Here is a 26,788-nt window from a genome sequence, read left to right as displayed (position 1 = left end):
AGTGCTCAAGGTTACGGCTTTCACCATCGCAGACCGGACTCTAGGAACGATACGCAATGCCCACACTTTCACTGATTCGGCGCGTCTGGAATGGCCAGGCTTCTGCGACCTGGAGTCCTTTTGGGTGAATCCCACAAGTATAATGAAGAAGGTCTGCTGCTGGCTACGAATCGGACTCTCGCAGCATTGTTCATTGCTGGCTGTTAACTGGACGAGCCGTCGCTTGTCGGTAATACTGACCATTCACAAAGGCCTTGTAGTTAATTGCAAGATATATGTGGGCTGTTCTCCCATATTCTTTGGACGACCCACACCTGAACCCATGCAACCATGGAACGAACGTGCCCTACACACGGAAATGTCTATATCGCATGGTATTCATTTGAGTTCAGGACCCCTTCTTCTGTTCACCGCTGACTTCACCTTATCTGAATGCCCTGGCATCCCTGAATCCGTGCTGTGAAACAATCACGCTCTTTGCGCTGGAGCAAACAGTTTTTAAGAGCGCACCGACCCACATTCACCTTCCATGGACCTTTTCTGCTGTGGCCTTATGACGCAGCGCCGCTCGCGCCGTTCCTCGAGTTCTTCTACTGCGACGCTCGACCACGACACCACCCCAGTAACTACGCCTTTTTGTCAGCCCGCAACTCGCAATCCGCACACGACCGACACAGACTTACACTCGCCTTTGGATTCAACTGCAGCAAACTCGCCATCAAGCGCATCCACCACCGCTTTAGCGCCTGAGCCAGCAGTGTTTGTCAATTCGCAGGCCTTCGCAAACGCCCCCATTACGCGAATCCCCACCACTTTCAAGCGCACACACTCCCCATCGCCAAATCGTAGCATTCCAATCAGGAAACAACGTTGCGGCGCCGTTGCGATGTCAGACGAAATTTCTGAAGAGCGCGCGCCTGCCCAGGTTGTCGCGCAGGCCGCGCCTACCGCATCAGACGAGGCGGACACACTGACAGACTCATCATCCACAGTACGGGGAGAAACTGTCAGATCCTCATCACCAGCCGAGCCGGAACCTCTTTGTTCGAATGTCGTGACTGCATCTGACGGCGATGCCAACTCTCATTCAAGCATAGGTTCACCTGCGGTCGGCGTCACACCACAGACCGAGACGCAAGGTCTGGTATCCTCGCCGCCACACAGCGATGAAACTATGGCTTCACAATCTCAGGACAATGCGCCTGACTCTATGCAGTCACCGGAGGAAGAGCACGTCGACAACAACCGCCCTCCTTCCCCGCGCTCAAATCAAGACCACGCCGGCAAAATGTCCACGACGCCGCCAGTCACACCGCCACACACGCCTTCCATGGACGAAGAACCCCAGTCTCCAAGTTCATCGGTATCGTCAGATTGGTGGACTGAATTAGGTGTTCCACCGCCCCCACCGAAATCCAACACGGTCATGCCGCCTGATCCAGCGGTCTCTTTTACAGACATCTCCGAATCACTCGCTAAGCGAAAGATGCAACGCAACATCTTCTCGAAGACACGTGGGTTGATAAAATATCAAGCGGCCAAGATATTTATCATCTCTTCCCGCGGTGTTCAACGTGAGAATCTGCCCACAAGGCAAACAAGACCCCCTCTGTTGAAGCGCCGCTATAGCGTCGATGTGAATACTACCACCGAATGGGAGCAAGAGACAAATCACTGGGAATTTGCATTATCTCAGGTAAACAGTCACCAGAAACCTGTCTTTAGTGGGCACTTCACTGACGTTGCAAAGACATTTGACATCCCTGAGCTACCACACAAGGAGGTGGATCCGCTACCCGCTCTTACACATTGGGTGCAACTTCCTCATCCTGCCCGACATACTGCTTTCGCCTCGGTCTTCTTTGGTCAGCCTACCCACAACGAAGGAGTGTTCCTTGAGCTGGGTGATGTGACCATACATAACGACTCCTTCAACTATATTGGCGCTACCAACAGTCGGATATATGGTGCGGAAGTATGGATGCGTGACGAGAGTCTAGACATGGCTCTTGAAGTGCTTCGCCGCGAGTACAACGGCGACGCTCACAAAATCGGCATCGCCAACTCCACCGTGGCCCAGATTTGCTACTTCGCCCAAATGTCAGGATATACTGCGGAATACGAACAGTATAGGTTACGTTACGCTGACAAGAATTGGATCTTCATCGTCATCAACGATGGCATCGGCGGTGTCGAAAACGATGGCCACAGTGGATTACACTGGTCTCTCGCCATTCTGGATCGGATTTCCAAGAAATGCTATTATATTGATTCGCTGTTCGTCAGACTGGGATTCTATCAAGACTTAGGCCGGGATGTGTCTATGGGAATGCTCCATATTCTTGATGAAGACCCAGAGGATTGGAGGTACCTCCCACAATGGAACAGTCCCGATCAAAACACCAACAACAGGTTCAAAGAAGATGGAGGTGCATGCGGACCATTTGTATACAAAATGTGTCAGATTTCCATGGATGCAATCACGCGCCGTCATCTGGCAGGGCTGGAGCACTGCGACCTTGAGCTCAAGCGCTGGTTTCCTGAACAGTTCGAGTCAGAGTTCCATTCGGAGCAGGTTCGCTATGAGATCCAGAGCAAAATCGCTCGCTGGGCACACAGAGAGTGGTCTTCAAGACTGGCGAATGACTGGGACTACGCGCTTATCCAGGGCACAGACGCCGTCCTAGATGACGGACCAGTCGTCGCATTCGAGGCCCCGGCCCCGGCTTCCAGATCACATCACTCGGGACGGAATGTCCCCAGCGGTAGCAGCTCCCGATCCCCCATCATTCTGGACGACGACGATGCGAACTACGCTGTCCATGGCAACAGGAGGGATAGCCTGGACAGCAACGTTGCGTCCGCAGGTGGTGATACGTCAGTCGTCGACCTGGGTGAGGACTCTGATAGTACCTGGATGGTGTCAGACGATGACATGAACCTGGATGAGGACGACGAGGAGACCGCTGAGGTCGTCCTCGATGGCTAAATCTAGGTTGACGACTACCCTGTCCATGGGGAGGAGAGGAGCACCTAGGCATAGTGAGGCGCGGAGGCGACGTTGGCTTGGGTTTCTTTTGATAAGGGCGTTAAGTAGGCTTGTCATTGTCAAGATACCCCTTCAATTGTAGCGAAGGAGTTTTGGTTTTTGCATAGTCTTGTTTCGCGATAAAAATGTACTTCGAAAATAACAAAAAAAAAAGGCTGTGAAGCCTGAACAAAACTTCCATTCTGCAATATCGTGATAACCCCTTAGATGAAATTGCTATACTCGACATCGCACCTGCCTCCCATCATCCATCAAACCTACCCAAAGCATCCATCACGTGCAACGTCATTTCCGTACTAGCGCAATCCCCACGCGCATCGCCATCGCAATCCAGCATCGGCAGTACCAACATTCTCCAACAACCTGTTTTTCTGTCCGCCCAACCACTCCCACATGCATCATCTCCCAACCACCGCAGATCCAGAAGTTTGCGGCTGAACTCGCCATCGCAAGATCGGTTGCGCGAAACGGGTGGCGGTGGCAAAAAAATGCACAACACCGCACTCAAGCGAGCCGAGGTGCGGCGATATGGTGGAAAACCGGGGATGAGGCGATGTCGTGCTGCGGATGTACCTGTCTATCTTCTTGTCGCATCACTAGAGGGAACTAAGGACCCTAGAGGCCGGGACATTTGTTGATCACCGGCGAATAATGAGAAAAAGCAAATGCTATGCTGCTGTCTTTGCGGTACGCGGTACGCGGGTACGGAGAGTTTGGGAAATGGGCGAGGCCAGGCCAGGCCCTTCGAACGTGACATGATGGGGAATGACGTAACCGCGTGATAGCGATTGCTGGACTAACTCCACCAAACCTTCTTTCCACGGCTCCTTTGCAGTGCATGATGACAGGAAGGTTTTTGGGTGGGTGTGCTGGGGTTAGCTTGGATCGTGGGAAGTTGGGCATTGTTTTGCTGTTTGGTTGGCGTGTACCTGATCGATCACACGATAACTCACTACCACCACGATCACTACTACTGCTGCCAACTAGCACATGTGTGCATGAACCTACTTACGCATGTCGGCACGGCGCAAAACGCGTTTAGTCTGTATATCGGATACGCATAATCAGACGCCGAAGTTGCCGGCTGGCGATGTGTTGATCCACGCGGGTGACTTGACGAATCAGGGGAGTTATGCGGAGTTGAAGAGGACGGTGGAGTGGCTTGAACGGCAGGAGTTTGAGGCGAAGATTGTGGTTGCTGGTAATGGATGCCCTTGGTCCTTTTTCAAGAGATACAGATATAATGGAGAAGAGAAGTGCTGATGAAATGGGACAGGGAATCACGACATTACGCTCGATCCTCCATTCTTTCGAGAAAACGAAGAGTCGTGGAAATGGCCTGCGCCTCAAGACACAGAAGCGTGTAGAAAACTGTTGACGGAATCCAAGTCCATCGTCTACCTTGAAAATGACTATACGGAGATACGATTGAAAGAACGGGGAACGTCCTTTACCATCTTCGGGAGTCCGCGTACGCCCAAGCAGCAACTTGCAAGTTGGGCTTTTCAGTACAAACCCGACGAAGCAGAAGAAGTGTGGAAAAAGATTCCAAATGAAGTGGATATCGTAGTTACGCATACACCGCCCAAGGGGCGATGCGATGGAGTAGTAGCAGCAACAAGCGGACAGAAAGACAGAATAAGGGAAGGATGCCCAGCGTTGTTAAGAAGATTAGAGCAAGTCAGGCCGATCTTGAACATCTGCGGTCACATACACAACGGACGAGGCGTGGAGACGATACAATGGAGAGAAAGACATGCATTACTACATCACCAACCCACGCCCATGGATATCGGTACCCTAGTACCAAGCGTGCAGTTCTGGAACGACCCAGGAGCCTCCAACAAGAAACTTTCTCTAGTTGATTTGACGACGGGCATGCAGGTGAGAAGAGGGCGTGGTTCGGGCTGCGACCACCATGCGAGCTTGACACGTCAATTGCAGCCTGACTCGCGAAGGGACCGTCTGGAAGGCCAGCCTGATGCAATGTCTGCACCGGATCAGACAGGGCGTCAGCCCCCGTCCGGTGGTGGTGAGAAGCTTATCCCGACGGCACCAGCGAGCCTCACTGATGTTGCCCTGCGGGACAGTGAGGCGCTGTGGGGAGGGCTTAGTGGAGGAGGACGGCGAGGGGGCGATGCAGATGAGCATCCAGATGAGAGCGATACCGGACATGGGTGTCCTGACGAGGCTACTCAGCGTCTCGCAGAACGACAGAGGGGTATGCCTCCACCAGGGACGGAAGAACGCAGCCAGACCACGGTGATCAACGCAGCGTATCTGGGTCCGAGGGTCGCTGGCAAAACGTCGGTGGCCTACAACAAGCCGATAGTCGTCGATATGGAGCTGCCTGTATGGGGCTCTTTGGGACCACGATAATGCTAGCTAATGTGGGATGACGGATCAACTGCAGCGTACCTGTCCCAAATGATCTCATTCTTAGCCAGCAAAGCACACTTGTCGAGCCAACACCTACATCATACTGCTGCTGGTTTATAGCACATTCGTGTCCTACTCACTTAAGTGTGTGCAATGGACGAGGACCACGTAGGAGAACGTGCTTCGTGGGCTTTGTGAGCTGACCATGTCACGATTGGGCGTGACATGCAGAAGTGCCCCGCCTTACCCCCGCATAAGCGTATCTTATCGTCCTATCAAGCCACGGGCTAACGTCTGCCATCGGGACGGATCGAGTGGCAGCAAATCTATACTCTCTCACATGGCTTGGGACGCAGAGCAAAATATTGCCTGACGGGCGACGCAACCGCCGTGCCCTGACCTGAGTTGCGACGGGCCACAGGGATGCCCCTCATCGTGCCTCGAGTGATGTGCGGAGGATGTGCATTGATGGGTGCCGAAGGCCCGGTGACTGCTACCGTCTGAGCTGGGGAACACATGTGTCTCGGACGCTGCAGAGGATGGATTGCCTGGGTGGATCTCGAATGTGACGAGTTGGCTGTCGGCGCTGGCTTTGTGCTTCACCTGTACCCTTGGGGTGCAGCTGGATTCGTCATGTCTTGCAAATGTTCATGGTGGGGTTGGTGAGCATTTCACGATTGGACAGCAGGTGTGGTCACATCGTGCTTCCACGCTTCTGGCATGGCTTCTTGGGGCTTCGGTGGTCATGCAGGCCATGCTGGGGGTTGGTCCTATCAGCAGCGGTTTTGGCGCCAGTCTCGAAACGGGCCATGTGGAGGGCGCTGGGCGTGATTGGGCTGTGTGTTTTGCAGCCGCCGTGGCCGACGACGAGACGTGCAGCGGTGCTCATGTGAAGCAGCGGCTTGCGCGATGCGATGCGATGGGCGTGGAGCGGGGACTAGCCAGCGTCGAGTCGAGGCTGTGACGCTCTTTTCAGCCGGCGACGAGTTTGGTAGAAAGCAGACAAGTGCGAGGCACAGGGATGCCCTCGACGGCTGTCGAAGCCCTGGGGCTCTGTGCATGAGAGCCTGATATAGTCACAACTGCACCCCCAAAGCGTGCAGGCTGACTGCTCTCCAAATCCATATTACCCGTTGCACACATTGTTCTATTCTTCGAAGCCGCAATCTTATTCTTCTCCCACGATTCTTAAATTCCACACTACGCGGTGCGATCCCGACTACCGCCCGCCGGATCCTATTGGCATTTTTTGGCACGGTTGACGGTGACGTCGCAAAGCCATCCACACCGCAAGTTACGGCCTGCAAGTAGAGCCATCGCTGCCGGGCAACGAGCAGCGCAGTCGCGAGCACAACACAGCCTCACTCCTGTCCCTGACCGCCGGCCGAGCACTACAATTCCTTTGTCCAGCGTCTTTGATCCGAGTTTTTTTGTCTCTTCGCCACGTTTCCGCCATCTTCGATCCGCGCTGTCTGTGTCCCTGAGCGACCCACAATTCCTTAGGTCAGCCGATTTCAAGCAAGCCATCCTCGTCAGGCCGTGCAGGAACACCCGCACGCTCCGTCCGCTCTGCTCTCACCACGGCACATACTGCACCCGACTCTCCTTATAGGGCTCCCACACCGTCGCCTCGCCCAAAGCCCATCGCTCCTTCCCTTGCTTTTGCTGCGGCCTGCCAGACATCCGCCCAACACCGCCACAGGCTCGCTTGCTCCTCCACTCGCTGCATTGCCCGGATCCGCATGTGTCAGGCCTGAGTCGCAAGCAGTCGTTGCTGTCACACTATAAGAGAGATCCCACACCCCACACCCGCCTAGCAACCCTCTCCCCACACCCATTGCCGCCATGGACGACCCCCTCCCCGATCACTACAAGGCCCTGGGCGTCGCCAACACGGTCGACGCCGCCGTCATCAAGGCCACCTACCGCAAGCTCGTCCTCAAGTGCCATCCCGACAAGGTCACCGACCCCGCGCTGAAGGAGCAGAAACAGGAGGAGTTTCACAACATCCAGCAGGCCTATGAGTGCCTCATTGACGACGAGAAGAGGAGCAAGTACGACGCGCAGATCACGCTCGACAAGCTGCGCAGGGAGAAGGCGGCGCGAGGAGGTGCGCCACGCGACAGGACTGCACGCTTCGACGTCCCCACATCAGGTGGTGCTTCCTTTGCCGCAAACGGCCCTTCGCGATACACCACCGAGTACCGCGCTCCCAGAGCGAGCGAGGAAGACGACCGCTACCACGCACGATACCACGCACAACCCTCAAAACCCACATCATCTTCGAGATCTACTCGCGAGAAGGAGTCCAAGAGCTCGCGACACGTCAAAGAAGACAGATCGCGCTCAGATCGCGAGAAAACGCGTGCCAAGGAGACCCGAAGCGACCGCAAGTTCACCCAGGTTGACAGTGAGTCATCGGGTGACGAGAAGGCGCGCTACGAGGCAGCCTTCAAGGCTCGCACTGAAGAGGATGCTCGGCGGAAGGCAGAAGAGCGCCGCACCTATGAAGACAACCGATATGCCGGCACCACCACCCACACTGTTCCTGCTGCACGCAAGATGAGCGTCCAGGAAGAAGAGGCGCTCCGATACCAGCACAAGTCACGCGCCCACGTCGAGGCGGATATCCTATCTTCCCGACCGTCGCCCGCCAGGGCCTCTTCGCGCGATTACTACACCTCCGACCCACCTCGGATGGTTCGACGCGACAGTGCTCGACCTGAGCCCGTCCGCAGGTCATCTGCTCGCCCCAGCAAGGAAAGACCGTCTATGTCCCGTCGTGACACCGACCGTACCGATCGCGGTATTCCCGAGGTTGTCGAGTGGGATGATGAGCCTCGCCGTGAGGAGAGACGGGTACCCAGCTTCAAGCACACAACCTCATCACCTGCTGAGCTCCGCGGGATGCCTCAACGCTCGTACACCGACAGCAGGCCCGCCAGATATGCCGAGAACACGCCTCCAGCACCTTCGCTGAGTCGATCGTCGACTATGCCTACCATTCCAAACACCTCCTCGCGCAGGAAGGAAGCCACCGCTCCTCGCCCGTCTGGTCTTCGCGAGGCCATGACTCCAGAGCAATACAGCCCTGAGAAGTACGCCAGTCCCGAGCGAGACGCCTTCCCCAGCGTACCACCATCGTCGACCGTCAAGACATATTACTACCCCGTTCCCGGAGCTGGTGTGTCCCAAGACCCACCAACCCCCACTCCTCGCCACGTTGTTCGCGAACCCCAATCCCAACGCCAACACCGTTCAAAGTCGCCCATCGGCAAGCCCCCGATTGGTCCCAACCGTCCGGCAGAACCCACCACTGCATCATACAAAACCGTGCCCCGGCCATCGATGCCAAGCCGCACAGAGTCGAGTCGCAACATCTCGCCTGTTCGTGAAGAACGCGGCCGCTCAGGCAGACTCTACGGTGAAATTGGTAGCGAACCCCGACACCGGGTACGCCAGACAAGCATCGATCCCAACGAAGTCCAATACAGCCGTAGATACGGTCCCGAGGACGTCAGATGGGCACCAAGATCTGGTGAATCCGACAGGGCTGATAGAGGCTACGCTAGTAAACCTACTCTAGGCAGGACTGCTACGTATGTTTACTAGTAGTTCCGTTATACCTTGAATTGGAAAGGCGAAACGCATACATGCATACAAACATATCGACATAGGCATCAAATTGCCCATAGGATACCCCCAACCCCCGGCTATTCGGACGAAACACCGGGATCATATTTGCGATTTCACAGGCGTTGAACGGTTTTTCCCATTACTATCTCCCATCTCCTTGCTGTTCAGTTCTACGACCAACTACACGCAAGTGCTGCGTTTGGCGTTTCTCCGTCTCCCCGTCTTGTTTGTCAAGTCTCACACTCAATCATCTCTCTGTACAATTGCATATACACATCGAAATTGAAATACATTTCGATGCAGCAGCTTTCCAATCGCTTTTTCTATTGCTCCAACTACTCATCGAGCAAGACGTGTATGTACGTCTTGTAGATTACTTTCGTTGTATTGTATTGACACTCACTGCGCCGGGCTAGACCTGGATACATTCGCTTTTTTGGTATACTACGCTCGCTTGGTACGAGATGAGATGAGATGAGATGGACATGAGATGATGAGCCTGATTGGCATGGTACTTGTTCTTATTGTTTCTGTAGACGTGGAGGTCCTCTTTTGGGACATACACACACGCATCACACATAGTATATAGTTTAAAGTAGTAACCTGAATGGATTTTCAACCTGATCCAAGATTTTCTTCCAGCATATGTTTTCTGTTCCACCACGGAAATGTGTCTACGATTATCTGACCTCGCATTTTGCTGGTACGAGCAAACACGACGACTCCAATGGTAATTCCCTCACTCACGTTCCACAGAGCCGCAATCTCAACCGCGCGAGCTGCCCCATCTCACACCGCAACTACCTTCAGCCTAGCCCCCACTCACTGTTCGTGTTACCAGTTCAACCCTTCCTTTTTACCCCTCCACGACCGAGAACGGCGATCTGCACAACCCTTATCTTGTAGAGATAGGTTGGATCTACATTTGTAGCACCAGATAATGTAGAAGCAATGCAGGTAAGATGTATGTAAGCCTTTGGTGTGTGCAAGGAACGAAGTAAGCAGATGTCTTCATTAGTTAGATGAGAGATGCTACTTCAGCTGTCGCATGTTTGGTCAGCAACAAAACGGTGTTCGGTTGGACCTGCCCTGCTGATCCATCTGCCCGTGGAGGGTACGCTTAATCAGGAAGATTACCTAGTGTGGGGAGAGGCCGTATCGCGAACGAAGGATCGCATATACGACGAACACACATAAGTAAGCGGACGACCCATTGTTGAAATATGTGTTCCATTCATTTACATAGCCTTTTCCACCAGAAACCCATAGATGAATCCAGAGAGGGAAAAGGAAAAAATAGGAAAAGCCCAAGGATATGATCAATCCATCTGTCAAGATCCTTCTCTCCCTCTCTCCCACAAAACGCCTTTCGCTGGCTGAATTCGCCAAGCGAACCAAAAAATGGAAAAATCAAAACACAAAACCAAGGACGCAACCCAAGATCGCAAGTGGGTGCTTTCTGCCAGAAGACAGTCGCTTTGCATGGCTCGTAACATCGATACTGAGTGTGTAAAGTAAGGAGATGAGATAGATATACAAAGGGGCAGCGAATGTAGTAATGGTTTTGTCCAGAGGAAAAGTTGTTGTAAGGAGTGTCAGTATGTCGAGGGGATGGCGGTACTAGGGTACTAGAAACTAGAACATTACTCTGCGTAATTCAACGCGCATTAGCCCCCAACATGCGAATATGTAAAGCCGTGCTGTACGGACTTGCAAAGAAACGAAAGATTTGATCACAAAGGAAATGACTGATGACAAGGGAATACGAGATGGAGACTGCCGGACCGTTGGAATGCATCGGCTGCCAACGGTAACGGAGATGCTGCACATCCAACGTCGACTCTGCAAAGTGGGCCAATGTGACATGCAGCTGTCAGGAGTCGAAACGCTCAGTGTTGGTGGCGTCGCGAGCTCCTGTTGGCGAAGGACGATCCTTCGGAGAGAGGTCGCGTAATTTCCGACAAGGCGGCCGAAGCTACCAAATCTTGTGCGCGCGGCGTCTTCTCCGGAAGCTTCTAGATTGAGCAAGTCCACTCCGCATATTTTGAGTTTGCGTTTCGGTCTGTTTGTGCCTTTGCTCACAGTACGTCCCAGATGTTGCGAACAATGGGGTTACTGCCAGTTTGGACAGGACTCCGGGGGTCAACGGTTGCCTTTTCAGGCGTCCATTGCCGGGGTAGTGGTTCTTCCCATGCGGTATGGCCGTTTCGTCCGTCCTTGATCGTCTCGTTGGAAGATACCGGACTCGTGTCGTCGCCAGAAGACTGGAGTTCGAAATGGAAGGGATTCCTTGTGAACTCCTCAGCACGCGGTGACATGAGAGCGTCGATGTCATCAGCAGCATGTTGAGGAGCAGAAGGTTTCGGCAGCTTTGACTGAATCTCCGTTTGTAGCTTGTGCAACTTTCGTTGTTCGCGCATGTTCGGTGATGAGAACCTAGTGCGAATGGCCTTGGCGGGAGTTGAAAGGAAGGTTTGACTAGGCGATCGGGGCGTATCCGGTGCCTTGGGGAACGCTACAGGAACAGGTTCAGCCGGGTCGATAGGGGTCAAGGCTTGTTTTTCGGGTGAATTGCTAAGGCTGTCGATGCGTGGTCCGGCGTCTTGGCTATGTTTTGGGAAGGACATGGACAGCAAGCTGGGGGCCTGGAACATGGGGTTCGTTTGCGCCGTACCGTCCAGCGATGCAAAGCCGTTGAAAGTCTGATGGGCAGGCGGTAGGATGGCTTGGAATGACGGCCGTCGATCCTCAGCTTCAGAGTCCTTGATAGCCGCTATGCTGGGCCTGTCGAACGGATTGAAGTCTGCTCTTGTTGGCGATGTCAAGCCGAATGGATCTTCATCTGCTATCCTTGGCTTCAGTGGAGTCATGTGGAATTCCGTGGCACGTGGCGACTTTAAGTCATCTTCTAGGCTTGCGTCTGTGCGACCAAAGACATCTTTAGGAAATTGCGTAGCCACTGGCGAAGTAATCTCAGGCGCGGAAGGTTCGTTGTCCAGATCGTAGCCTGCCGGCCATGGGTTGTCAAAAGAAGTCTTGATTGGCGACATGACCTCAGCATCGGATGCGTCGTAGGAGCTGAAGGAAGGGATGTTGAAACTTGCTACAGCTGGGGATCGAAGTGGCTCAAATCCTGATGGTTGTAGAGGCGCCAGGTGTCTCTCTCCTGATCCGAATGATGAGCCCTCGTCGTTGCTCAGGCCCAATCGTAATGGAAGTTGACGTGAGAAGTTGGGGACAGAGGAAAGCTTGAGAGTAGGCTCGGAATAGTCTTCGCTGTCAGAAACATCTTGAGTCTGAATGGTCGGCACGTTGTCGTTAGTGACGGAGACTACAGGCACAACGTGACCTGTGGGGTCGACATAGGGCGTCGTTGTCGTCGGAGAGGGCTCGGATGGGACATCAAAGTGCGCAGGGCTCGAGTCCCAGGACCGACGGAAACCGGCTGAGAAGGCTCCAGTGGGTGCCGATAGGGGACCTGGAGATATAGCCATCATGTTGCCTGTGCTTGCCCGTTGCATGCTAATGTCGCTGTCGGGTGGTAGCGGCGCTGTTCGTGGAGTGCGCGATCCCGAACCAGAGTCTCTATCGTACGAAGAGTACTTATTGTTTCCTGTGGAGCGGGTGGAAGGAAGGCCAGCAGATCGGCGTCCATACCCTTGGTTGTGATATGAACGGCTTTCGTTTTGTCTTAACAAGCTGTTGCGGAACTCTTGCAATTGCATGATGAGGTTCATGTTCGGTCCGATCCACTTGCTTCGCTTCTTCGCCTTGTCGTACGCTTCTTGCACACTCATCTGCGGGTCCTTGTACAGACCGTAGGCAACGATCAAACTGGCAGAACGACTGACACCACATTGGCAATGGATGAGTACGCGCTTTCCACGCTGAACTCTCTCGTCTATCATCCTGACCAGCTTGTGAAGGTCGGGAACGATGTCTGTGTTGTGCTCCCAGGGCATGTGGATGTACTCTGGTGTCTTGTATGTCTTGCCCTCAATCACAACCTCGCGCGGCTGTATGGTTTGCATGACCGGCGTGGCTTTGGGTGTGGTTGGCGAGCCATCGTCCATACCGAATGATTGCTTTGGTCGCTGTCCAAGGGTAGCAAAATCAACATTCTCCGCTGGTGGGCCATCTATGCGCCTGGCATCAATGTCTTTTTGAGACTCCACCGTTGGTGTGGTGAATGGGTTCTTCACTTCGCTCGCGACGTTGATAATGACATCGAAAGTCGTGGCTTGGATAGCAGTTGGCTCAAAGTAGAGGAACACGCCAGACTCATAGATACAGATGGGGCCGTTGGGATAGGCAGCCGGCTTCTCCTCTCGCGACTGGGGAACATCGAAGTTGGGTTCCTGGTCCTCCTCCTCTTCCATTTCAAAGGGGACTTCGCTAAGGCCACTTTGCTTAGGTGCAACTGGTCGTAGAGGAGGCAGTTGCATACCACCCATTGGATTCGTACTCGGTGAACATAATGGTAGCGAAGGAGATGACTGGAAGTGGCGAAGCGGTGGGCGATTGAAGGACGGTGTCGAGGGTATGAGCAATCGTACTGGCTTGCTCTCGTTGCTGCCAGGCGTTGAAATTGTCAAGCTCAAGTTGGACGGTCGACGCTTCGGGGGTGTCGGTGGCTTGATAAACAACGGAGATGGCGGTGCCGAGCTGTTCTTCTCTTTGGGAGCAACTGCTATGGGAGCCGGGGTGTGCGCGCGCAAGTTGCTGAGCGAAGACGCTGTGTTGATGCCAAGGTTCTTGAGATTCCGAGGCTTCTTTGCAGGTGTTGTGGGACGCTGCAATTCGAAGAATGGGCCGGCAGACGGTTCCCCGACAGGTGCCTCTGCTCGTCTTGACCTGAAGTCGGCAACGAAAGACGAGGGCGTGATTGTCTTTGCGAGGGGCGATTCGGGAGACACGCCTGGAGAGGGGTCTGTCACCGAGGACGAGTCCATGGTTGATATGGTTGTGGTCGGGGAGTTGTCGGAAGAGCCCGTCGATGTACTGTCGCGACTTTCGCTGTGGATGTGGAAGGAGGAGAAGGGTGTGCCCGAGTTCGTGTTAGGGCTCGTGGCAGGACGTGCTACATTCCCGCCATTTTGGCCCTTGCTGTGGTGCTCTCCTCCAAATACGGCGCCGAATGAGGGCATGGGCATGAATGAGCGCGCGCTCGTCTGAACCATGCTGGGACTTGTGGGTGTTGCCAAACGTGGGCAGTGGTTGCGGGTGCTACTGTGCCAACGTGGAGCTCGCGTTGAGGTGGAGGATGAAGGAAGGCAGTGGGTGAAGGACTGCTCGAGTTTCTTGGAACGGAAAGAAGAATTAGGTGTGTAGAAAGCCCTTTTCAGAGTCGGAGTGTCAGCATCATGGGATATTGTGGGCGAGGCAGACATGGCAGGCGCATGTGTTTCGAAACGAGGACGGCGGGACGGGGGAGTGGGGAATGGAGGCTGAAGATAGGTTGAGAAGCTGCTCCCAGACTCGAAGATTGGTGGTAGAGTGCACATGGTCGAGCAGGTAACGGTTGACAGGTGACAGGTGCCCGTACACTGCCTCGACTACAGTCATGCTCGCCCAGACAGACAACAGGGCACAGGAATGCGGAGTTGGGACACGAAAAGAAGATGCGGCTTACCTGGGTGCCAACAGCAGTGGGGAGGGGCGCTGGCGTGGTGAATTGGAGCGAGAATACCAGATCCTCTACTAAGCGCCTGGGGGAAGGAGCGACTGGGCCGGCGATGCGCCTATGCCTGAGGAGATGCGGCGTAGTGGGTAGAAAGGGCAGGAGCGGGCGACGCAGCGGGTACGGGTGGTGCGAGCGGCGGTGGTGAGGAAGGCGCGGTCGAGGGTGGGTGCCGCGCTCACGATGGGGGTCTGTTGCGACGCACTCTGGACGATGGGGAGGGTCGAGGGCAGAGTGGTGACCAGCTTGGGCAGTGCGGACGAGGGAAGCCGGTCGATCGCAGAGCCGCTGCCGCCTGGATGTGGGAGGAGGGGGTCGTGGTAGGCGAGGCGAGCACGCTGTGTGTCGTGATTGAGGCGGCGTGAATGCGTCTTGTCGATGGATGGGGGAGACGAACTGCGAGCTGCGCTAGTGGCTCTGTGGAAGCGCCGACGTTCCAGGAATAGCAACCGCCGCCGGTGCGCTACGAGGCAGCTGCGACCACTAGGACACTAGCATGTCAGACCCATGAGCGTCTTGGGACCATACTACACAAACGCGCCAGTCCACTCAACCACCGCGCCTTACAGCCTGTCTACCGTACCGCGGCCGATCTTGGTTCGCAGCGTACGCGTAGCCGTCATCTCCCTCGCCTAGCAAACAAATACTCGCCCTCTCCGCTCCACAGGAGACGGCTCTCGACAAACTGCCCGTCTGCCCTTGTTCCCCGGACCTGGCGAACCTGGCGAGCCTAGAGTAGGCCCCTGGAGGCCGCATCCTGAAGACGGGAAGGCCCAGACGAGATACCTCGGAAAGAGGTTGGGGTCCGCGCCATATTGCATCCACCCCAGACAGTATGTAATCCGTCCCGTCTCCGGCCTCGACGCGCTCGAGATGAATTACTCGTCGTCCAGGTCGTCGTTGTTGTCAGCGCTCACCACCGCCGGGACACCCTGGCCTCGCTTCGCATGCCACAGCCATCGTTTCGACTCTCGCTGCGTGCAAGACTGCGACTGCGACTGACTTCATCGCGGCCTTCTGAGGCACAAAACAGTCGGAGCAAATATCTGCAACGTGAAACGCACCGTGGGAACTTATCGACCCACCTGTTGGCGGGGTGAGTTTTTGCGTCTCCGTCATGTGAGGATTACCACGCGTTTCATCTCTCTGCCGTCAGTTTCGCAATCCTAAACTCTCCCACAGCATTTGTGGACCTTTTTCCCGTATGACTGCCACGCAGAGCCGCAGTCCTTGCAGTACCTGCCGAAACGTATTTCCACCTCTGCCGCCGCCTGTGCCCTGAATGTTGGTAATTTGTTCTTTCTGTTACGCAAAGCCCCGATTCGGCGAGCCCACACCAAATGCGTTTCAGCATCTTTTAACACCGGCAGAATCCGTCCTAAAAAGCAACGCGACACCGATTCGGGTACCCATGCGAAGATCCAACGACTCAGGACAGTCCGCCTCATCTTCCTGGGCACGTGCTCTTGAGATCGGGATAGGTCGACTGAGCGACTCATTGGTAGTTTCCATACTTATCAACTTGCAACGTGGAGATCAGAGCCCAACTCTTCGCTACCAACTAGACGGGTTTCCCGACTGAGTCGTCCTTGGGAAGTGTTCTGGCCTCCCAACACAAGGCCCCAATAAGGCCCGAGTCTCTTTGCCGGCCCTGACGCTACACGCGGTGAGTCGTAGCAGCTGTGACAGAACAGTCTGGTTCTCCCGCTATTAGGGTGATTTGGACCAAGCAGCATTCTTTTCGAGATAAAAGATAAGGGGTGATGTATCACGGGCCTCAGTAAGGTTCAAATGTTTGCGATCGTGCTGGCGGTCCGAGAACCTAATCCTCTGCGACGACTTCGACCAGCAAGCAGGGACGTGCTCTGTACATTTCATGGTCGACCTGATCATAGGTTTGGTTGTGCGTGAAGTCTCAACATACTCAAATGAGGTTCATGCGCCCCTGTGGCCTATGTGCCGTGGTACCTGTATTGTAGCACGTCACCACGACACACTGCGCGCATGTCATAGCTTTTTCGGACTTGCGTCCGACTTCATAACATGGAACGCTATGCTCGCTCACAAGAACGGTAATGTACCTTGGTGTCCAGCTGTAGTCACAACTTTGACATGGGCGCTTTGCATATCTCAGCTGGATTAGAACACTGCCAGAGACATTTAACAAGTTGTGGGTGCTGCATGAGAATGGGATGTGACTGTGTCAGGAGCAACAACTCAATGTTCATTCTTACTGAGTCACGCTGTTCACTAAACATACTTGAAGGTATGCCGGAAGGATAATGCGCTCATCTGTAGATGTGGTCAAACTGCACTCTCTGATCAGAAACTTTGATGTATTAGTATTGGAAATTGACTTATCCCACAAGCTGATATTTCATTCAAACGAAGGCAAGCTCTGTGTTACTTGCAGCCTCTACATATGTAAAAGACGAGATCTTATATCTGGCTTCTTCATAGTCAGTACCTGACATGGCCGTAGTAATGATAAGCTCAGTATGGCTACGTTCGCCTTCATCCACGTAGAAGTTGGAGTATAAACTTTCAAAGCCATCATCACTTTCGCCTGACAGAATAGCCCCAGGCTCAGAAGATTTCAAAAACCGTCGCAAAACTGCAGGCAAAACTGCATGTTCTGTTGTTCAGCGTGCAGACCTCGGGATGCGCTCATCGATGACCACCACTAACGCCAAGCCAAAGCGGGCTAGCGCCGCCCACCATGCGAAATTCAAGCGAGCCCGAAGAACTCGAAAGTCGAGAGCCTCTTCTTTTCGCGACAACTAACCACCAGGTCAATCACAACAGCGATCATGTCGAGGCCAACCGTCACCGTCGTCTCCGCCAAGGGCGAGGTCACCAAGGACACCGTCCCCGTGCCCAATGTCTTCAAGGTCAGTTCCGCCGCAATTCGAACTTCGCGATACGATGCAAACCACAACCGGAGGGACTGAGGGCTGCGACGGCAGCTGGAGGAGTGCACACATGGGAAGAACATCGAAAGAGCGGGGACACAGGTGGCAGCGGAGGATGCTCGCATTGAGCTGGACTACGCAGAGTTCTTCCCATGATGCACTCTTGTGAAAGTGTAGCGAAAGCCGCATTTTCTGGCTTGTCTGCTTCTCTCAGTCTCTTGGATACGGCTCTGCGATGCACTTGGACGCAAATCAGGGACTATGGCCAATGCTAACAACTCTTCCAGGCACCCATCCGCCCTGACATCGTCCACGCGGTGCACACTGGCATGAACAAGAACCGCCGCCAGCCATACGCTGTGTAAGCCTACCTCGCGCGCCGCACAACCACACAGTCTAACAACAAGCAGCTCCGAGAAGGCTGGTCACCAGACTTCTGCCGAGTCCTGGGGTACCGGTCGCGCTGTGGCCCGTATTCCCCGTGTCTCTGGTGGAGGTACTCACCGTGCCGGTCAGGCTGCCTTCGGTAACATGTGCCGCTCCGGTCGCATGTTCGCGCCCACCAAGATCTGGCGCAAGTGGCACCAGAAGATCAACCTGAACCAGAAGCGTTTCGCTACCGCGTCTGCGCTCGCTGCTTCAGGAAGCCCTGCTCTTCTCCTTGCCCGCGGTCACGCCATCAGCACCGTCCCTGAGGTTCCTCTCGTCATCTCATCGACTGCTTTCGCCGATGCCGCCATCAAGAAGACCTCCGCCGCCGTCGCTCTGCTGAAGGCTGTCGGTGCTGGTGCCGATGTCGAGAAGGCCCGCAACACACGCAAGGTCCGCGCTGGTAAGGGTAAGCTCCGTGGCCGCCGTCACACTCAGCGCCGCGGACCCCTCGTCATCTACAACCCCGAGGAGGATGGCAAGGAGCTCGTCCTTGCTTTCCGCAACATCCCAGGTGTCGAGACCTCATCCGTCTACTCCCTGAACCTCCTCCAGCTCGCCCCCGGTGGCCACCTCGGTCGCTTCATCGTCTGGACCTCATCCGCTTTCAGCGCTCTCGACAAGGTCTACGGATCCACCGCTGAGCCCTCAGCGCTCAAGAAGGACTACCTCCTGCCCTCCACCATGATGAGCCAGCCCGACCTCAGCAAGATCATCAACTCCAGCGACGTCCAGAAGGTCCTCCGCCCCGTCCGTGGTGGAGCCGTCTCCAAGCGTGGTGTCGTACAAAAGAAGAACCCGCTCAAGAACTTCCAGGTGCAGCTCCGCCTCAACCCATACGCTGCTACCTTCTCCAAGGAGAAGCTCGGCCAGAAGAAGCTCGAGCAGGGCAAGCCCGAGTATGCCACCGAGACCTTCCACGAGCTTATGCACGAGAACTAGATGGTTGTTGGTTAGCGTTATGATTTCCTAAGGTGTTCTCTCTTCGGCTGGGATGGACTGGAATGATGAATAGCTATGACAAATGTAGCTCTTCACAAAATGCCTCTGAGAAGGTTTCACTTCCACTCCTACTTATGATCATTGAATCAGGCGTTGCATTGATGAGGTTCGTCCACATGTTGTGAATAGTTGTTCGTAGTAATGTGGTTTTGCATGATCGTCAGTATTCCACTGACTGAGATCTCTTCTAAGTGCACTCTCATGCTAGCAATACATTTCCCAAACGCCGTCGCTATGCTTCAAAGTTGCCCTCTTCGCGAGAACAAGACCTCACTTGAACAGACGCCTTCCACCCGTCCTGCCCATAGTCCTCTCCACACCCTCCAGACTCATGCCCGCGAATCCAGCACCTCCACCATCCCGATCCCTCTTGTACCTCCTCAACGCCTCTCTCAGGTGTGCTGGTGTAAGCGGTCCCTTATCACACGCCTTCAGCCTATCCTGCAAACTAGCATCCTTCTCCACCTCCTTCCACAGACTCTCCGTACGATCAACCTGCGTCGGATACCATCCCGCACTCGTAATATCGGAATTAGTCGGCCTATTCCTATCATCCTTGATATGAGCACTAGGTCTGACCAGACTCTGACTGAGGATGGGCCCCGGCAAGTTTGGGTTGGGCAGATGGGTGCGGACGGCGGACCATTCGTCGCGAACGGTGAGGGCGCGGTCGATGAGCTCGCCGATGAAGGTTTTGGAGTAGGATGTTACGGCGATAATGATGGGCTGGGGCACGGATTGGGAGAGGGTTTGGTTGACGAGTTTGCGGACGGTTTCCCGCTTAAGGCGGATGCGGCGGTAGGTTGCGTAGCGGTCCATTTGGGCGGGTGTCATGAAGTCTTCTAGCATGCTGTTGGATCACACCGTATTAGCAAACGGGCTCTACAAGAGATGATGAAGTGAATTGGGGGACATACCGTTCGTATTCCTTCTCCTGTTTCCTGCGTGCTTCAACACTCATGCCGCCTTCGATTTCCATGCCCATTTCCTCGCCCATCTCGTCGTCGTCGTCATCTTCTGCTTCCTCTCCGCCGTCGCCGTCTTCGTCTTCGCCTCCGATTGCGCTTCGTCCGTCGGCGCCTTTGCCGCCTCTTGCGCTTGAGCCTGCGACACTGCCTCCGTCTCCGCCCTTCTTCCGTCGCTTCTTCCCTCCTACGCCGTTAACGACGGATGTCGTAATGTTGCTTTCCACGGACGGTGAACGCGAGTATTGGCGCGGGGAACCGCCGACTGATTCGGCATCTGGTGAGAAGGCGTTGCGTAGGTTGGAGGGTTTGCGCTTTTTTGTGGGCGCGCCGGAGTGAGAGGATATGCTGCCGCGCTTGCGACTGCCGGGGACGTTGAGCTGGGGGATGTGTGGTGGTGAAGCCATGGTCGCGCGATCAACAAGAGTACCGGCCTCTTGTGCTGGCGTCGTAGTAATGGGGGGTGGTTGGGTGGGAAGGCTAACTTCTACGGGTTGGATAATGGAATGGGCCCTGGGGAAGTCGCGATCTCCGCCAAGCAAAACGATGGAGCGTCGACTAGCGCGTTTTGTGCTCGGAAAGCGCGACCGGGTGATTTCGTCATCGACACTCGGGAGATGGATACTTGCGCCTGTTGCTCTCATTCAGCGTCTGCGCTCTCGACTTTCACCATGTAAAACGAGATAACAGCAGGCGATCTGCCATTAATACCAATTCACACGCATAACGTTTGCCATCTTCACTTTGCGTCCTATACCCGCATACAGCCCAGCGTGCCTCAAAGATGCCATCCTACGAAGAATCCTACGGCCAGCAAGCCGCCCAAGCAGCAGGCACAGGCGCAACCGACACCGACGGCGCCGTACAAGCACCACCCGACGCACGATCTACCTCTGACCTCCCACCTGCCGCCCTCGACCTAGCAGCGCGCCTCTTCGACCTCGCCCGCAGCGGGGACACATCGACCCTCTCGCAATACGTCAGCGCCGGCATCCCCAAAAACCTTACCAACTCATCCGGCGACACACTTCTCATGCTGGCGTCCTACCATGGCAAGGCTGAGACTGCGAAGATGCTGCTGGATAACGGCGCGGATGCGAATGTGCTGAATGGGAGGGGCCAGAGTCCTATTGCGGGGGCTGTGTTCAAAGGGTACGATGACGTTGTTAGAGTATTGTATGAGGGGGGAGCAGACGTAGAGAAGGGACAGCCGAATGCGGTGGACTGCGCGAGGATGTTCAAGAGAGGGAATTGCTTGAAGCTGTTTGGTGTCGAAGAAGGAGAAGGGACTGTGGTGGATGTGGATGCACATGCTGTGTCATAGTGGAGACCCCGCAGTGTTGACGATCTGGAGTAGGCATGCTCACTCGTTCAGGACTGGCACAACGATAGCTTGAGGGTATAAATATATTACTCCAGAAATCGAATACTAAACTCACGCTATCGAACCCAACGCAAGGTCTGGCAGTCTGATCCACCCGAAATAACCTTCCTACAAATCATGGTATCATATCATCGTACTCCGCCTCCAACACCCTACTTCTTCTCCTCCTTTCCCTTGCCGCCACCGAACATGCCTCCAACGTATCCACCAGCACTCTTCGCGCCGCCAGCAACACTGCTCGCACCTCCCTTTACACCATCCGCAGCACTTTGTCCATAACCACCCAGTGGTCCTTGACTCTCGATAGAGTTTCCCTTGTCGTCCTTGCCGCCACGCTCAGCACGGTTGATACCCTCTTTGGAGACGGCATCACCGAGGGGTTGAGCGAGTCCTCCCTTGCCGACTTGACCTCCGACGAGGTTGTTTACGCCGTCTTGGAGGTTGTCGACTTGGTCGATGCCTGTGACCTTGGTCTGGTCGAGTTGTTCTGTGGGGAGGAGTGTTAGAAACGTTTGGTTGAGGGGTAGGTTAGAGTAGTAAGAAACGTACGTTTGGTAGCGTATGAAGCCTTGTTGTCCTTGGTGAACCACTTCAGGTACTGGTCCTCGATCCATGGCATCCATGTCTCGTACTTTTGGTTGTAGTATTCTCCCGCGGACTCCCTGTAGGTCTTTTGCGATCCCTTGTTTTGGTCTGTCATCTTGGGCAGTATGAATGTTGTTTACTAATTTGGTTGAAGTGTATGAACAGTAATGTGTAATGTTTTAGAGGTTGTGTGTATTTGCATGTGAAGACCCAACACACAGATCAGGCAGTCAGCCATATATACTCCACCCACATGCTCGCGCCTTCCCGTGTGTACGCCATCTGCGCCAGCGGTGATCTCATCCTCGATCACTTGCACCGTGCTTGTTACAAGTTTGTGGCCCGCTGTGGTGGCATCGAGACAGGGGTTGGTGCGTGGATGGGTTGCGCTATACGTCATCTGAACCAGAAACCCAGACCAACTGATCGTCCCGCGTGGAAACCTGCATCTCGGACAGCATCTCTTGGCTGGACGGCCACCATTCAAGTTATCTACGCGGGGCCAAGGGCGCCTGGACTCTAGATCAGGGTGTCTGTTGGGCTCGGCTTGATTGGTTCGTGGGGTCGCAGATTGTGTAGGCGGGCTTTGGTGGGTGCGATGACTGGACGCTAGCAGCTGGCTGCGCTGATGAACGTCTTCAACCACCTGCACGCGAGGGCAGCGGCTTTGTGGGTATTGAGTATGGCGTAGAGATGCTGATTTATATCTAACGAGAGACATGTACAAGCTTGTCAACATTGCAGCGTCCAACGCGGTGGTGCTTAGGTAGAAATGCGTCACGACAGTCACGACACAAATACGATATCCTCAGCAGCTACAGCCACGAATGTTCGTACGGCATATCGCGACACACCGTCATCTCATCACGCCTCTTTGGTTCTATCTGTATACTCGCATTCCTACTTTCCTGGCGATGTGGAAGGCAGTCAAAAGGCCTGTACCCTGAAGAAATTCAATGTGCTCTATCATGCACATTTGCATTCTGAACTACGTTAAGTATCTCTACGATCTGGTTCACTAAGCACGGTAATTATACAAAAGAATTGATACAGTATACGACCGCCGGATTAGGCTGGACTTCCAGTCGCACTTTCCTCACTCACTGCCGATTACACAACGCTCCTTCACTTATTAGGTCTTGGCATTTTTCTTTCTCACCGTCCTCGATCGCACATTGAATTGCCCACAACACCATCGTTCATTCACAGTCCTTCCGCCACCGGCGGCGTTCGAACGCTCCATGCGATAAATAGGCTTACTATCGCTCAAATGTCTGACACCGACCCCGCCGATACTGCGCTTCTCGTCGATCCGCAAGCCATCGAACAACTCAACCGCGCAAGGCGCCAGCTTCGTCGATCCAGAAACCCGGTTCGTGTGTCTAGAGATCTACTCCAGTTCCTCGACCAGATTGTGCCCACCCTCACAGTTGACGAGCTTCGAGAACTTTCGCATATTCATCGGAACATGGCGCGTAACTTGCCTACACGAGGTGAGACTGCCGGAACTACAGGCGAAGGCGACAATATTGTTGTTCCAGTGTCTGCACCTCAAGCCCAATCCGCTCTCAAGCCTGCCACGACGCTTGTTTCTATGCTGCCAAAGACCCCATACAACGAGGTGAAGGAGGCAGAGGGGACCGTGAACACACCCGCTTATACCAAAGTACAACTTGCACTCTTGGAGTACCTCAACAAGTAAGTGGTACACATGTAAAGACTGATGTGAGAGATGTACTGACGTTCTTTAGGCACGCATCCGAGAAGCTCACGGTCCGGCAAGCTCATAACTGGACAGAACGTATTGCAGACAACATGCATCCCGCTGCCAAGGATGCGCTGCGTCTCTGCTACTATATGCGCTCGCAGGGCTTCGATACGTACGCCGATGTTCGGGATGGCTCCATTGAACTGTATCTCTCCAGACAGGTGAATTCAGGTGTCCAAAATGTATCCGAGGCGTATACTTACCTCGTTCACAGGCACCAGAGAAGGGTCGCAGCAAGGCCTCGTTATATTGGAAGCAGAATTACTCGACGAACGCCATCGAGCACACGGTATCTGAAGCATACATCCCACCCCGTCCGGCGCGATACGACGATTTCATGCCCTCGGCAGTCTCCACGGCTCGACTTGTGGATGAACTCTTGGCCGGGCCAGGCCTAGGTGTCCCTCAGCATACAGGTGGTCCTGGAGAGGATGCAGGAGACCAGGCCGCTCCGGTACCGGAGGACGGCGAAGCACAGGAAGACGTTGAACCGACCGAGCACAACGTCGCTACTATGCTCGCTGTCGCTCAAGCCGACTTGGAGGCTCAGTTTTTGTCTGATACCCCCGATTCAGAGTACGTCTCCATTCCGTTTCCGTCAGTGAACCCTACTAACGATTTTTTAGTGCCGTTGAAGCTCTGCTCGCCCGGATTGAGCAGCTCAATAGCCAGGGATAAGAGGACTAGGCTGTGCGCGAAGATGTGAGAGGGGCCACTTTGAGGACTACATGGGTTTTGAGAAGGCACTTTTGTGACATTTTCGTGTCTTGTAGACTACAGGATGTACTGTGGCGTAGTTGCCAGGTCAGAATATAACTCCATCTGACACTAGAATCTTGGCAATGGTCATGCTCGCGAGTATTTAACTCCGCCAGCTTTCTGCTTCATTGCTCCTTTAACCTCATACCACAGTTCAAATTACTAAAAGGTCAACGATCTTGATGTAATGGCTGCTGAAACCAAAAAACGAATAAACTCACGACTCATGTGTCGCAAAGAAGAACTCGAAACCATGCACGACAAAGCCATGTCCTGAGCGCATTCGAGCTGCTCTCTAAACAAGCCGCGTGCAGAAGCCATGACTAGAAGCTCGCATCTGGTACTTCAATTATCATACGCGATCGTGTTCTGTGTTTCAAAGAACATGCAATCCAAGATGATGACTTACTCTCCCGTCACAACTGTCGCTGAGACGTATGTCTTCTCATTGACTATATAAAGCACTTCCACGGCGCTTTTCGAACTGCCATTCTGTAACTAAAACTACATGTAATACCCCAAAACTTCAAAGAGTACGTATGATGATCTTTTTCGAGAGTCCAAAAATCTACTACGTCTCACGCATGTCTTGCCCGCCACCAGTGCCCCCCTAAAATCATCAAACTGAGATCACATGTCTTTTCAACAGCAAAACTTCGTTCATGATCGAGCTCCAAAGTCAGCCTTCGCTACTATGATATCTTTCCAAAGCCTAGGCAAGGATGACTAGCGTGCGGCCACCATATATAAAAAGCTGTTCTCCTTCCTTCCTTCCTACCTCCACAAGCACACACGAAAAGTGTGCTTTCCCAAAACATGCAAGCTACTACACCCATGTTGTCCTGGATTCGACGTATCAAAACAGCCATTTTCCCCGCACATGCTCTCCGAGAGAACTGGCCATGACATAATCTTTTGCCGCGCAAAAGGCATGAAACCATTGTTACATGTGTTCGGCTCGACGAGAACAGCTGTGATTGTCATATCTCAAAAGAGCGTCTTCTTTGGTAACATGCGGAGCAGCGCGGTAATACTTCTTAGACTGCGAAATGAGAAAGTACAAAAAAACGAGAGTGTACCGCATGATGGTCTGGATGAAGAGGGACAGCAGCATTTCCAAAAGCCATGTAAGGAATCCAACATGTTTCTCCGTCTTCGCGTCTCTGGCACGTGGACATAAAAGTCATCTACTTTCATTCCCTTCTCTCTCTTTCTCACACACTCTCGTTGCAACCTCAATCGAGCTGTAAAACACCAAAAGACACCATCCGCATATGTGATGGTGAGAGTCCGCTTCCAAAATCCAGAAGACAACAACTCGATGTTCCTCGGTCTCTGTGTGCGGAAAGAGAAGATCGACTGAGCGATCTAAGTCTCGTCACCAAATGTTCTATCGATGTTTAAATGATGTCTCAAAAGTAATCAGAGTGTTCATGATGTGCAAGGGCATGCGAGCATCAAAGGCTAACGTTGCGGCTATGCGATGTCACGCAAGAACATGATGACTGGTGCCTAGGTAGACACCAGAGCAGAGACAGCCTGGACTCGTCAAGTGATACAATGCTTAGCAGAATCGACTCCCAGTCCCGCGCAGTTGTAACGCAGTCCGTGCCGCATTGCGAGCAGGGGTTAAAGCGCCCATACCCCGCAACCAGCACAAAGTCACAACAACGACAACAACGACGACTACGATAAGCGGGCCACATTTTGTGAGTAGGTAAGCACCTGGTGGAAGTTGGCTGTTAAACAGCGTACTGATTCCTTGACTTCGCGCAGACCTAAACGCCGCAGTAGGACCGGCTCTTTGATTGTCGAACATGGTTTCTCAGGAGCCTGATCAGGCCGATACTACATCCATCTCAGAATTAGACGATGCTAGCATCTACACACCTACCGTAACCACCGAAAACGGTACTCCAGACCTGAAAGATCACGCCTCGACGAGTTGGGTGCCTTCACATGGATCTACCGTCATCATCCGCTCCATCTCATGCGGCAATGTGCTCACGTTGCTTGATGGGAACATCGTACTAGCGCCGCCTAGCGGTCGGGGATCCATTCTGTGGGAGTGTGTAGAATCTGAAGGCTGGTTTGGATTCCGAAACTGCGTGTCAGGCAAATTCATATGCCATGGTTGGGATGCGAGACTCAAGTGCTCAGCAGAGCAGCAAGATGGTTGGAGACACTTTACTATTACTCCAGTGCCAAAAGGTGGCTACATTATGCAGATGTCGGACTGG

At 53.9% G+C, this 26,788-nt stretch overlaps 8 protein-coding genes across 8 annotated transcripts; 5 read left to right on the top strand and 3 right to left on the bottom strand.

Moving 5' to 3' along the window:
- Positions 1 to 886: 886 nt before the first annotated feature.
- Positions 887 to 2,989, top strand: J4E85_003523 (uncharacterized protein; the record flags this gene model as incomplete). The annotated part of the gene is made up of 1 exon (XM_051467791.1): positions 887 to 2,989. The coding sequence occupies one exon, from the start codon at positions 887 to 889 to the stop codon at positions 2,987 to 2,989; it is 2,103 nt and encodes a 700-aa protein (XP_051328950.1).
- A 4,284-nt stretch (positions 2,990 to 7,273) lies between these two features.
- On the top strand, positions 7,274 to 9,040 carry J4E85_003522 (uncharacterized protein; the record flags this gene model as incomplete). Its single annotated transcript, XM_051467790.1, has 1 exon — positions 7,274 to 9,040. One exon carries the CDS (start codon positions 7,274 to 7,276, stop codon positions 9,038 to 9,040), a length of 1,767 nt encoding a protein of 588 aa, XP_051328949.1.
- Positions 9,041 to 11,142: 2,102 nt separating this feature from the next.
- On the bottom strand, positions 11,143 to 14,244 carry J4E85_003521 (uncharacterized protein; the record flags this gene model as incomplete). Its single annotated transcript, XM_051467789.1, has 1 exon — positions 11,143 to 14,244. The coding sequence occupies one exon, from the start codon at positions 14,242 to 14,244 to the stop codon at positions 11,143 to 11,145; it is 3,102 nt and encodes a 1,033-aa protein (XP_051328948.1).
- Positions 14,245 to 17,554: 3,310 nt separating this feature from the next.
- On the top strand, positions 17,555 to 19,027 carry J4E85_003520 (uncharacterized protein; the record flags this gene model as incomplete). The annotated part of the gene is made up of 3 exons (XM_051467788.1): positions 17,555 to 17,635; positions 17,944 to 18,017; positions 18,067 to 19,027. The coding sequence occupies 3 exons, from the start codon at positions 17,555 to 17,557 to the stop codon at positions 19,025 to 19,027; spliced, it is 1,116 nt and encodes a 371-aa protein (XP_051328947.1).
- Positions 19,028 to 19,357: 330 nt separating this feature from the next.
- On the bottom strand, positions 19,358 to 20,459 carry J4E85_003519 (uncharacterized protein; the record flags this gene model as incomplete). The annotated part of the gene is made up of 2 exons (XM_051467787.1): positions 19,358 to 19,937; positions 20,005 to 20,459. The coding sequence occupies 2 exons, from the start codon at positions 20,457 to 20,459 to the stop codon at positions 19,358 to 19,360; spliced, it is 1,035 nt and encodes a 344-aa protein (XP_051328946.1).
- A 377-nt stretch (positions 20,460 to 20,836) lies between these two features.
- On the top strand, positions 20,837 to 21,376 carry J4E85_003518 (uncharacterized protein; the record flags this gene model as incomplete). Its single annotated transcript, XM_051467786.1, has 1 exon — positions 20,837 to 21,376. The coding sequence occupies one exon, from the start codon at positions 20,837 to 20,839 to the stop codon at positions 21,374 to 21,376; it is 540 nt and encodes a 179-aa protein (XP_051328945.1).
- A 212-nt stretch (positions 21,377 to 21,588) lies between these two features.
- On the bottom strand, positions 21,589 to 22,136 carry J4E85_003517 (uncharacterized protein; the record flags this gene model as incomplete). The annotated part of the gene is made up of 2 exons (XM_051467785.1): positions 21,589 to 21,923; positions 21,986 to 22,136. 2 exons carry the CDS (start codon positions 22,134 to 22,136, stop codon positions 21,589 to 21,591), a joined length of 486 nt encoding a protein of 161 aa, XP_051328944.1.
- Positions 22,137 to 23,291: 1,155 nt separating this feature from the next.
- On the top strand, positions 23,292 to 24,467 carry J4E85_003516 (uncharacterized protein; the record flags this gene model as incomplete). Its single annotated transcript, XM_051467784.1, has 4 exons — positions 23,292 to 23,719; positions 23,773 to 23,950; positions 24,004 to 24,365; positions 24,416 to 24,467. 4 exons carry the CDS (start codon positions 23,292 to 23,294, stop codon positions 24,465 to 24,467), a joined length of 1,020 nt encoding a protein of 339 aa, XP_051328943.1.
- Positions 24,468 to 26,788: the final 2,321 nt, after the last annotated feature.

This window comes from Alternaria conjuncta (assembly GCF_024043145.1).
Source record: "Alternaria conjuncta strain BMP 0040 chromosome Unknown scaffold_4, whole genome shotgun sequence".
Taxonomy (NCBI): Eukaryota; Fungi; Ascomycota; class Dothideomycetes; order Pleosporales; family Pleosporaceae; genus Alternaria; species Alternaria conjuncta.
Note: the sequence above shows the minus strand (reverse complement) of the source record. Positions and strands in the feature narration are given on the sequence as shown.